At 29.4% G+C, this 13928-nt stretch overlaps 2 protein-coding genes across 4 annotated transcripts in view; one reads left to right on the forward strand and one right to left on the reverse strand.

The window, feature by feature from the left end:
* Positions 1 to 13928, forward strand: part of LOC105453396 (cyclin-dependent kinase 4-like) — a 144067-nt gene that overhangs the window by 20829 nt on the left and 109310 nt on the right. The window lies entirely within an intron of this gene.
* Positions 12811 to 13928, reverse strand: part of LOC105453399 (filamentous growth regulator 23) — a 50529-nt gene continuing 49411 nt past the window's right edge. For all 3 annotated transcript variants that reach the window (XM_011695332.1, XM_011695330.1, XM_011695331.1), the window contains exons 9-10: positions 13544 to 13858; positions 12811 to 13092 (exon numbers count right to left, since the gene is read on the reverse strand). In XM_011695332.1, the coding sequence (XP_011693634.1) occupies positions 13039 to 13092; positions 13544 to 13858 (369 nt within the window). In that variant the 3' untranslated portion in view covers positions 12811 to 13038. The remainder of the gene's footprint in view (positions 13093 to 13543; positions 13859 to 13928) is intronic.

Consider the following 13928-nt stretch of genomic DNA (forward strand, 5'->3'; position numbering starts at 1 on the left):
TTATCATAACTATAAAAAAGAGATTTACACACCAAAATACTATATTTAAAAAACAATAAAACATTATAATATAAAAATAATATACAGATCTTTGAAAGAAACGTTAAAAACTCATTGTAAAAATTCAATATTGAAATATGTTTTCTTCTGTATACACATAATTACAGTTTATTTTGTAATGTGTATGTATAATTTTTAATGTTTATGACGTACTGAGAAAATTATTTTTTTATTATTATTTAAAATAATTTACTTCTTCTGTTATGTTAAATAAATAATTTTTCTAAAAATTGAAATTTTGAAGTGTTTAAAAATGTTAATGGATTTTAAAGGACCACATATCTAACGTGAGTAATATAACTTCGAAATTCGTTACACGTGCAAAGAGGGTTGAGTTCGTCGAAAGAGAACGAAAGTATTTTGACAAAATGCCAATATTCAAAATTCCATGCATATTTGGCACGATGCATTGGTGATGAATAGATGGAAGTAATGTGACCTTTAAAGGTATATCGATGATTCATGCTACATTGCAAAAATCAATCAATTGCTCCAAAACTGGCACAATTATTTGTGTGACAGCGTGAAATTCAGTTTATGTCCAGCAAAAGATATCGCGATTCACAGAAAGGTCTATTACCCCGATCGTTCAATGAAATTTTGTCACTCGGGAATCTCTCGGCGTATTTTTTCAAGTTGTCTATATGTATAAGCTCTGCATCTCGGACTTATTTTGGATTTATACATATATCATCAAAGAATTTACATAAAAACATATTGGGATTCAATACTGAAAATTATGCGACTGATTCATCCATCGTTTCCGTCGATTCATCGAAATCCTTTTCGCCAAAAATGTAGTGAGACATATATTATACCTTGCCAAAAAGAAATATTACTGTTTCTTATTTATAATTAACTGATTTGTACTAACTGGTTATATTATAATTACATGCTTTAACATGATTTAAAATCGAGAAATGTAATTTAAGACTCAACATTTAAATTATTTAAGTGTCTAATAATATAGTACGTCAAATAATTACTTAGCAAAATATTATATCAAATTTACGTTAATTTTCTAATATATTTATAGTTTCCTTTTAATTTTTTAACTCTTTTAACTTCATATAATTTATCGCGTATCCCTATTGCGGAGAAGAACCGTGCAAGGTGCCATGTGTCAAAGTCATGTGAAAACCAACAGTCTAAGTGCTCTGTGTGGGCACGTAATCTACCAGGAAGACTAGTTATAGCACGCGTAGCACCAGAATGCGCGGAAATCCGAATTAACGACTCAGTTACAAGACTGCGCACACAATTCGTCCCTGTATATATCAGGATCAAAGATTTCTTGCAGTGATTACCTCACTTTATCATGTGACAATTACGATTTATGTAAGAGAACATTTAATAGATATTAAAGAGCGCTTTAGTAGCTAAAAAACTATGACAAAAAGCGATTTCTATTTCTTTGCATTTGAAAACAGTTGAAAACATAATTTGTTAAATATCCTGAATAGAATACTGATTTATTAAAAGATTTGTTGTACATATAACAGAACAATGTTGTTAATTATTCTACTTTTACTGAAAGGTATACTGATATTTGCATTAGAAAGATTTTAAAATATAGATGTATGTGCTCTTTTGTGATTGTATTAGCCGAGAAAATAAAAGCAGTAAATAAATTTGGGTATCATCATCTAAAATAATTAATAGTTATCAGTAATTCCGTCTTACTATTGATTCTATGTCAAAGTGTAGATGTTAGAGCAAACTTGCAAACTACATGCTAAAAAGGTATATGATCAGTATATGATGAAGCTTATTCATTAATCGATTATGTCTCTTATATCCTATTGCCATAATTGCGTCGTCTTAATTCAAAATTACTAATTACGGTAATGATTATTAAGTCGGTACATTGTAAATCGATCGCGAGACAGAAGGAACAGGTGGAAGCGCGATTAATAAAGTATTCGACATTTTTCTAAGTAATTGAAAAGTTTTTTTAGCCATCAAGACTATACATACCTAGTAAACTATTATAATATCTATTGCTGGCTATAAATAAAAAATGAAACCCCGTATTGCGTGAACAATGAGACAAAATCACATTCAGAAAAATTCTCTGCATATCATGATTCGAGCAGGAAGTTGATAATTTCATGAATTCTTATCTTTTGCAGTATCGTCACATCTTTTGTATATTAACCTTGCACGGAATCTTGCTATACCAAGCACAATAAATGGCAAGCTCATGCGCTTTATATTACGTCACATGCGTAACAATTAACTCGTAATACATCGCGTCGTTTCCATGGAATTTTCATTTGACTTTTACATGTATTAAAGATCGTTTTCGTGTGATAATGAAATAATCCATTACAGTAACAAATGGAATCTAAGATTCATCATTTCATGTATAAATGTTAGTTACTTCCTACCAACAATTTTCCGTGAAAATTTGTGCTGCAACAGAAACATGAAGTTGTAAAAATAAATGCTAATATGTATTCAAAAATTAAAGTTTTACTGAATCTTAGCTTCTGTAAAATAATAAAAAGTACATTTTCTAAGCTGAAAGTCGATACTCTTTTTTCTATAATACATAGCTTGCAATCAATTATTTACATGGAATTAGAAGATCTAAATAAAATTTTTATAAAAAGAAGCAATTTTATGGATAAAAATAATTGCTTTCAAATAAATAAAATATTTTTGCTCCTGTATGGTAACTTACTTTAAAAAAGCAAATTTCAAAAACATTATATAATATAATTTAATTTATACGAAAATCATGTACTTGTTAAATTGTGTATGTCGGCATCAATATTGCAAATTAACACATTTTGTTAACAATTTGGAAGCAAGGCTTCAATGAGATTGTAATTAAGATTACATTCCTAAGCTACATTTCAAAACGGTGCTTTTGAGGAAAATTTTACTAAAAAGCTATAGTTCATATGCTATAGATTTGTAATAAAATTTTCCTCGAAAGCCACGTTTGTAGCTTAGGACAGGAAATGCGAATAAACGTTAGCAAGCCTCTTCAAGTTTACATCCGTTTTGTGGCGTACACGTGACCGCCGAGATACACGCGCACATTTTATACGTTTTCGAGGGGATTCTAAATAAAGCAGGCGGAATTCATTAGATCAGTCTTCCTTCACGGCCTGCTAGATGGTGACGCTTCTCATATGTGTACACTGATGATAAGTACTTATGTCCATATTGCCGAATAATCCGAATAAACAATAAAATATTGTACATACGAAACCATTAAAACCATCTTCAAGCGATACAGAGTTGTTGGAAAGGTACGTTAAAAAATAGGAAAATAGACATAATTTTATTATTTGCTCAATAAAATACATTCTCGGTATCTAACTTAACAACTTAACTGTTGTCGAAACGCATTTACATTAATACGGATTTAATTTAATGATACAATTATTTAGTGTGACATATAATCTTAAATACATTTTTTTTGAATAATTAATTCTAAGATATGAAAACGTCAACACGGTCAAAGCGGTTCTTAGAACTTAATATTTTTATATGTAAATCTTACAATTTTCAGTAAAAAAAAACTGCGTGCCGAATAATTGTCGATCTTAAAACACAGTTCTAAAATGAATATTATGTAATATCACAATTAAATTGACAAAACAGTTTAATAATTTGATGCTAATAAGTACCTTTTAAATCCTGTGAAATAAGTTTTTGGCTAAAAATATCTCAGCCAGAATTTAAATCTGGACCTCTCTAGTCACATTTTTTAAACTTAAAATAATAATAAGTAATAATAAGTAAAATAATAAGTAGATATATGCGGTGAAAATAATTCTAGTGTTAAACTTTTAAGCATTGAGCAACTTTTGAGCTTTTTGCGCATTGAAGTCATTGTAATTGAACAGTCTATAATTAATATCTAGAAATATCTCATGTGTATATGTGTAACAAATTGTTTTTCAATACACTAACTCTAAAACATATAAGTGGTAATTGTAAAATAAAATTTTAAACGATCTGTATCGAATTAATTAATTCCGACTAAATGATAAAAACTACTTCGCAGATGTATGTCTGATTCAATTATATTCAGTAACAATCTGTTGCCTGACGTAGTGAATTGCAAACTATGCTCATCGTTCGCTCTCGTTGAGTGCTAATTATCGGCCGTACGAGCGTGGCATAATTATCTCCGAACGGCGCGATTGATATTTCTCTGAACATAACGCGTCTCTCGAGATTACAACTCGTTAACTAAAACGTGTAGGTATGCCATGGCGATAATGACACCTATTAATAACTAATTTGACAACTCGCTTGTTGCACTCATACGAGTAACTTTGCGAATACTATCGTTCCGATAATATAAAATTACATACGCGAGATTGATAAGAAAATGATATGTTTTTATACGGAATGTTCCCCATTTCAGTTACATATCCTGTTGAAGCGATATTTCCCTTGTGGAAAAATACAATTGGATTAATGGAAAAACTATTGGAACAAATAGAGTACAATATTAAATTCGAATTGGTTGTCCAATTACTTCCAATTTTTTTTCGCGAGTTTAATATTTTTCCATAAGGGTTTATAGGACTAATATCAATGATAGATAAGATTATTGCAGGATTTATTTGGATTTTCTACAGAGAGACAAAGGCAAAAATTGTAACCATCTCTTGACCTCCAAGTCTTTTTTTTCTAATCCATAAAAAGACGAATCTATTTGCAGTGATATGACAGACATTTTTTGATCTGATAAATTAGAGTGTTATGTCAATCTTAGAGACTCGCCTAATTTTTATTACCCTAATATGGTACTCTTCGTCAATTCCAACATGTTATTTCATTATCACATTGCATTAGTATATAATACTGGCGGATTGCCTCATATCGACAACGGTTTGACTCAAATGTCAAACTTCGCCGGCTTTTAACGTCCGTTTTTATTTATTTACCGCAAATATCGACGCTTACCACAAAAATCTGCCGAGACCGTCTATCAGCAACATTCCTCTTTGAGGAACGATTTCGTAGATTTTGAGATAAAATCTGAAGAAGACTGCAGTTTAATTTTTATTTCACTTGCAAAATTATTTGCTAACAATCAGGATTGCACTTAGCTAGATTTATAGAAGAGATCTACAAGATCTTTTGCCACAGTTATTACGATGTTAGACAAATATGATTTTGTATAACGATTAGATTCTGATGTTTTTACATAATAATGCAGTTGTCTTGATAAAATTCGTTTAAATTCTGCATATGACTCAATGATGAATTTATCTATTAGGGTCACTATATATAATTGTGACAGAAACATTCAAAGTTTAACGAATTGTAAATATTCTATAACTTCGTAATTATTTAATAAAAAAAAGTTTTCTTTTTTTCTATAAAGGAACGTTATTAGTTTTAATGTATTTAATAAAAATAATAATAATTTTATTTTTTATGCAAATACGTGATCTGACCATATTTGATCTCGAATTCGTGTGAGCTATTTAAATTATTATAATTGCATGGAATATCCGTAAGATAGCTGCAAGGAAGTATATACGCGCACGAGGCACGAGCCTGTGGGAACTCTATGACACATCTATGATTAAATAACAAAGGGGATAATATATTCAATGAGATTTTGCCTCCTGTTTAGCTTTTAACCAGTAGCTGGAAATTGCAAATTAATTCGACGAACTTCTGACAATTATATAATGTCATCACGAAGATGTAATTAGTAGGTATCCGTAGCTAGTCACCATAAACATATGTATTTAAATGGCTAATAATTCAAAAGTATTTTTCAACAATTTTTTTTTGTAGATCTTTATATGTTGCAAATTTAAATGTTTTCTTTATGTAGTCGCATTTTTTACTTCTTTTTAAAGAAAGCCATTGAAAAACATCGTATAAAGATGACTTTGTATTGCTGTTAGATATACTTTGTGTGCGCCACAGTAAACGATATTATTATGCAAAAACAATTTGTCAATCGACACAACAGGCAGGTAGTCAGTAGTCAGACAATCGATTTTTTGATCCGTTTTTATCTGCGTAAACGTTTCCTCGTATATGTGCATATATGTTTCAAAAACAAAATCACCATCTTTAGCAGAAAAACAAGGTAGAAGAAACGTCTCTCCATGCGTTCTCTGTAAACAATTATTTCTCGAATATGCGCAACCAGCATAGGTGTGAACAAGCCCGGACATCTCGGGATCCAACAGCCACGATCCAGTTAAAGCCAGTCGAATCCAACTGATCTGGTAGACCATCTGGAATGTCACAAGGTTTGAAATTCCGAAGCGTTTGTCTTCACTTATATGAAACGCAGCTCATACTAAGGATAAGGACTAAATGTGCCTAGCATAACAGCCGTATTAAAAAAGAAAAGAATTTTAGAGTTAATCTAAATTGTTGCGACTGATAATAATAATAATAATTTTCTGTATTGTAATATGTGCAGTGATATTTTTGTTCTACGTCTTTTTTTAATTTTTATAATTGAAATGTTTAGATACATAATTATTTAAAAAATATTTTTGCAATAATTTTATAATGTTTGTTCAGTTCAAATAAAGATATTATAAAATAATTTTTAAGAAACTACAATTATATGGGAAATTTTACCAATGTCGATATATTTTTCTTGAAAATAATTTCAATTAGTTTACAATAATTTTTAATAAATAAATATAAAAACAATTTAGTTTTTTTTAACTATTTCTGGAGAAGAGATTGATTAGATTTATTCACAGTAATAAGTATAGATTACGTATTCGTTATCTTCTGATGTTTAACTGTTATCTGCTTTGTTAGAAAGTAAATGCAATACGTAGTAGAGCATCTATCTCTTCAACCTTATATCATTATTCCTACTACTGGATATCCCTACTACTTACAATTAGAGGAAAAAGCGATATATACTGACGTAGCGCTTTTCTACTTCGATATTTCTGAATCAATAGTTGCGACCTCATTGCAGTGCGCAATTTACTTATTACGCCTGTGGATTTATTATATGTGCAAAAAAAGAAAATTTTTATTGGTTAGTCTGTCGGGACAATTAATTGATGATTCAGAATTAATTACTCCGATCTGTTATGAATTTTATGAGATACGTGCACTTGGCATCACTCACTCATGCCATATTATATGACTTCTTATTACAACTTCATAAAAAAAGAGATTTAAAAGCTTTTTATAGAATGCCTCATAAATATACTAAATGGGACCAAACCGCTGCGAAGGAAGAATTGGTAATCTAGAGTTATATCAAGTATCAATGTTTATCATAGAGATAAAATAGACAAAACTTAATCTGTATAAACTGATTATATATAATACAATTGCGAAAAAATTGTGAAATATTTTTTTGCGAACGTTTGCATACCATATCGTAATCGTCTAGGATATTTTTATTGCATAATTTGGCATCTCCTTACTATACTTACGTATTAAGGGGATAGAATATGGCTTCACGTAAGACTAAATCTTAATGATCATAAAATACAAAAAAATGATTAAAAAGTCTACAAAAAGATATAAAAATTATAAAAATTTATATTACAAGTATATTTATATAAATTCAATAAATAAATAAATATATATATATGTATATTTATATATATACCTATATATATAAATATTTTATATAAATTTTCTTATTTTTGCCATATATATGACTGATTCATTATAATATAATTTTTAATATATTTAATTTTATCAATTTTAATTACATTGAGCAGCTATTATTTTTGTTTTGCAATAAATTTGTATATTTTTAAAACAGAAACATAATCGTAACATTTTAATAAAAAAAAAACTTTTTTACTTCTACATTTAGATGCTAATACACAAAGTTGACAATGTTACACAAACTGTTAGCGATTCTATAAATAACAGATGTACTGCACATATTATCATCCTTTGCATCATGCCCTTTCGCATATCATTGCAATGCCAGCTCGTATTTAGAGCGTATATTATCGCTTTTAAAAATAATACGTTAACCGCACGGACAAGATGGTTTATTTTTTAAAGTCATACATTATTTTTATAATAATGACACATAAGAAGGCTACTATAAAGATGGTATAAATACCAAAATCGTTAAAAAAAATACTGATAGTCCCTTCTTTTAAATACGACTTGCGGCCCCTTCTTATTCTTCAAACATATACATAAAGTATTATCAAAATAATCCTAGTGTTCTTTGAAGTTTTTCTTAAAACTTCTTTCTATTAACTTCTCTTTATTTTAAATTATTCGTTATTTTTAATATTGAAATTGTTAGTGATATATTGTTATTCTTAATATTATTAACTTATGAATCATATTTTTGTTATATTAATATTAATTAATGTTGGATGCTTGCATCTGATAATTATTTATTTTTAATATTTAACATTTGATTATTAATATTAAGAATTTTTTACATTATTTTATGAAGCACTAAATATTTCAAGACCACATCAACGCAAGTGTTTCAAACATATTTTGTTTTTTAATTTTTGGTTTCTCACAGAAAACTGTTTCGAGTTTCTGTGAGGGCACTGTGAGAGCACAGAACCGAAGACCGATATTGCACACATTATCCATTGAAAATATTTATTGGCATGGCTACGTAATTCGATGTACTAATGTACATATATAGACTTTTATTCACATTGAGGCATTAGTAATCGAGTTTCATTTAAAATGCGGGTATATCCATTCTCTGACTTTTACTTTTAATCAGAGTTTGATTTTGGAATTACCAGGAGTTACGCCAGAAATTAAAATTTTGTAACGTATGATTTCTATTATACCGTGATAAGATTTAATTCGCTTTCTTCGTATGGCGATCATCGTTGTCTTATTGACAGTGATTTAATCGCCGAGAATACTAAGCAGATTTTCACGTAAAAAAATATAATTTTTTATTATACAAATGCTTTTTAAATAAGTATGCATATTTATAATGCTATAATATCAATATATATTGCCACAAGATTACAATTTTTTCTTTTGGTGTTATCATCTTTATGGTTAACAATAATAATCGAACACATATATATGTGGTAACTATAAACATGCAGTTTTAAATAAATTTAAATATTAGAGCAAGTAAATATGTATACATATCTAAAAAACATTGGTCTAATAATAAATAATAAAATTAACATTATATTATTGGCTAATTGTTTAAAAACAGCCATGCTCCTATAAGATTGTCGATCTTTAATAGTATCTCGTCGATATATAAAGAAACCGATCAAATTAAATCAATCGTCATCGTCTATCGTCATCGTCATCTGGATGAAGATCAAAGTAAAAAATAAAAACTAAAATAGCATGCGCGAAGCGCGCGTTTGTGATGTCTGGAATATAATATAAAATACAAGAAGACTGATTTTTTCATGTAATATAAACCATTTTTGTGGATGAAACGTAATTGCATACATCGCGTTTATTTTGCGTTTCACAATCGCGCGTCTGGAGAGAGAATAAGTATATAATTACAATATAATATAATTTATTTATTATTTTATTATTAAATAAGATATAAGAATTATGTCAACGTCATAAACTTATTGATTGAATATAATTTGTATATTTGGAGACGTAAGCTTATGATTTCAAGATATAATAAGCTTATAACTTACATCTCTCGACTTGGCTTGGTACATATGTATACACCGATAAATACTGCATACATAGAATTTTAATATTTTTTTCTACATGATAGCATTATCCGTTATAATATCGTGGTCCAAGATATGTGTATCCTTAAGAATTGTAGACAGATACCACTTGTAAATCCTGTTATGTCCTCTGACTCTTATATATACTGCAATGTGATGCTAAGCCTATCAATTTTTCGTAATCCATTAATATTGCAACATATCGCATTATCCGCGAGCGCTATAACGTAACTACTACTTTTTCAGTCGGTAATTGCAGTTGTAAATCACAATATATGATCGCAGACACGCCATCATTAAACTAATTAGCAATATCGCAATATTATTTACTCATAATAATACAATTACGTTATTCATACATTTCACCATTTGTATAATATTTGAAAGACATAAAATGCATCTCTATAAAACTTATGAGTTTCATACTTGACCACGTTAGAGATTAATTGTGATGTTTTTATATCATAAAGGAAAGTCGCTGATACTGACAGGTCTTTTAAAGAGACACTTTTTCCTCGAAAACTAAAACGTTGAACTTTATTAATACCGATAAAAACATGATCTATTTAGATAATTAAAGAGATAAAAACTCATGATTCATATATTTGTGACTTGTTTCTATATGAAATCAGTATAAAAATTAATTCCATAAATGCAAAAATAACACTCTTACGATTTTATTTTGTAAATTACATTTAAATAATGTTGAATATATAATTGTTAATATTAATATGTTTTACATATTTGTAGTTTCCTAAAACTGTTTTATTTGCATTTTCTCTTTCTTATATTTCTCTTATTTTTTCGATTTTAGGGCTAATTTTATTAGTCCATTTTTGCTTTAAGTTGGTTTTATTTTCAGATTCTGTTTAAGAAATATAATTCAGAAACAAAAGTATAACGGTATAAGTGACCATCCTCTATATTAAAACGATATTATCGTATTTCTTTCTTTCTCGATGAAACAGCGACTAATCATGATAAACACGAATGACATCTAAACATTCATTCATTAAATTAAAACATTGTAGCCCGCGCAATGTGTCTTTTAACGTCACCAAAGAGTCAAACAATTAAAATTAATTTGCAATAAATTTAGATAAATAAAATTCACTGGATTGTTAATTGAGTTACTTAACAATTTACTATGTAGCATTCGGAAAGCTGAAGTCGATTCCATCATGTCTCGCCCTAATTATTACTAAGGATTATAATCCAGACTGAACTTTCTTATAGTAACTAACGTAACTGTATGCTAATTTTTAAATACACTTGGTACATTGCACTTGGTGGACGGACATTCGCTTCAAGTCCGTACAATTAGGCTCGACAAATAAAAAACGCTGGTATTTCTCGGCCTAAAAATCGATGATTAACGGTTCCTATGTATAAATAAAATCTTTCGAATAGATTAATCAACGCAATTGTCGGAATAATCATTCACATTTTACATATTTACAATTATAGAGAGCGACGTGCGGAATTGAGATATATTCTGTACAATGATAACAACAATAATAACAATAACAATAATAAAATGTCTGATTTGAGAAGAAAATCAGAAATCGTTTTGTCTGCGGGCATTATTACAAAAAGAACGATTGTTACATTACCAAGAATGATTATTATACATATCAAGCGGTTACGCCTTTTACATTTACGGAGTATACATGATGCACTAATGTAACTGTACTAATCAAATGTTATTTTTGCGTTTAAAAAATGTATAGTCTCTTTCAGATTCAAATAAAAATGTTTAAAATTTCGTTTTCCATTGAAAAAAGCAGAACTTTGTTTCCTAAAATAACATTTTTCTTGTATAAACAACGACACAGACAACTTTTTTTCGTTTCAGATGAGTTAAAATCTTCAAAATATATGTAGATGCTTTCAAGAAGCGTTTTTTAAAATAGAATGTGTTTTATTACAAAATAAGTGATTTATAATGTTAAAAATATTAAATAATAAAAATTAAGTTCATAAATATAATTTAAATACAAATTAATGTATATGTTAAATCTCAAATTATAATATTCAATTTTTTTTCAAAAAATTGATGAAGATTTTAAATATTTACTACTGAATAGGAATACTTCTTTAAAACAACGACAATTAATTCTGGGATATTACTTCAAAATATACCCAAATTTTCTGAAGGCGACTCGAGAATCACATTCTTATAAAAAAATTACCAGAAGATAAATTTATTAATCTCAATTAAAATTTTAACCGAACTCGTCTCTCCTCCAGTTTTGATCTTCGATATTCCATCTGGGCCATGTCCCATATACACTGCTTTACTGATGAAAATCTATAGTATATGTAACGTGAACTAAACATTTTCAGTATTGCCAGTATCGGAATATGGCCCTATATCGCGAATCCCACCGAGCAAATAATATCAACGTAATATCTTATTATAATCTTAGGGATACCCCAAAAAAACACCATTGTTTAAAGAATTTGAAAAATTTCTCTTTTTGAACATCGAGAAGTAAATAATAGTATATTTTATTTATTCTTCTTTGCAAATAAATTTTTTAAGAAACTTTTATACGTTAACGCATATTTAATAGATTTTAAATATATCTAAATCGTTCTATGTTGGTCTCTACGTACGATGAATAGCAAAAATTTTTTCTCTTCTGAAAAAAGAGAATTAGGTTTAGCAAGGTTGCCATTGAATATTTGAATTGCTACGGTTACTGCTGAAACTACATTTGTGTGGATGCTTATTTTTACAAAGATCTCTTGCAGTATACTATATTTAAAATTTCAGGAACATTATTTTGTAATTGACATTTAATTAATTATAGTTTGAAACAAATAAATAAATAGATTTCTGGGAATCCCTAAAATTCTTACGCTGACACAAATCAATAGTGAAGTGAATTGCGTCAATATCAGCAAACTTACAAGTAATCTAAGAGTTCACATATCACAAATTAATTTCACGCTCTAGGTAACGTTTAGCTCTTCCAACAATCTTCACAATCCGACATATCACTGCTTAACATTCGGCGTTCTAACAAAATACACATTCACACCCTGTTTTACATTTATTTCACGATCACCATTTTGTCTTACAGCTTCGACAAAGTTCTTGTTTTTTTTTTTTCTTAAAAGCAATATTAGAATACCTCTGCTCTTAAATCGGACAAACATTTGGCATCTTTGTAGTTTATTTTCTTCAGCCGGTAACTTAAGCATCCATCCGAGTGAAAACCTTTTTAAATAAAGGCTTCCTGATTTCACGTACACACACTGTTCGCTAAACAAACAGCCGAGCTTCGTCAACTGACGTCCGTTTTTGCAAATCTTCAGAACTTCTGCTTCACGTTGACTCTAGTACACCGCCAGCGAGTTTTGTCGCGTACAAGTTTAGTGCCTTAGAAAAAAGAAAAATCTATTTTAGACTACGATATCATGTTGTGGCAACATCACATTCTTAAATCTGATTATACATATAAATCAGTCTTTCTAATATAATTCTAGGAACTTAATTTCAAGCAAACAGTGCAATTATAACTTGGATTTATGAATTTTTAATTGAGACAATTTTTGCGTTTTTATCGACTCTTCTAAATGACAAATTTCCCATATTTTATGTAAATATATATATTTTTTAGTTTTATTTAACTAGATTATATGTATTCTATCTAATTTACAAAAGATCCAATTTTATTCCTTAATTTGTAAATATTACATTTTATACTTTTAACGTAAGACAAGCTATCAAATAAACTTATATTCGTGTAGTTAAATTAGGCTAGAGGAAGATAAGAGAGCATTCTCTGTTTTAGCATCCTCGTGTAGCGATTGATAGGATCGATCATCACCTTGTATATGAAAGCATATTGCTCCTTAGTTTGCACTGCGCCAGCCCGATCTCTCCTGATGGTGTAAACGACCCTCGGCACATCCACGGTCCTCGTAATTTCATATTGTCTAATTCCTAGGTCGAGGGCTATTAACGTGCCAGTGCGTCCTGTGCCAGGACTACAATGGACCACGATGGGCCCGGGGCCACCTCGCTGGAGTGCTCTCGCCTCGAGCAGTACCGCTATTAGGCCTGTACCGTCTGATTGGACGCCACTCACCGGCCAGAGGTACCAAATGTGAAACACCTCTCGGAACGTATTGTTCTCCAGGTTCTGCGAAAAACATTTAACTAATTGCTCCCACTCGATGGAAGGTTGCCATTGAATATTTGAATTGCTACGG

This window comes from Wasmannia auropunctata, unplaced genomic scaffold (assembly GCF_000956235.1).
Source record: "Wasmannia auropunctata unplaced genomic scaffold, wasmannia.A_1.0 LD336000.1, whole genome shotgun sequence".
NCBI lineage: Eukaryota > Metazoa > Arthropoda > Insecta > Hymenoptera > Formicidae > Wasmannia > Wasmannia auropunctata.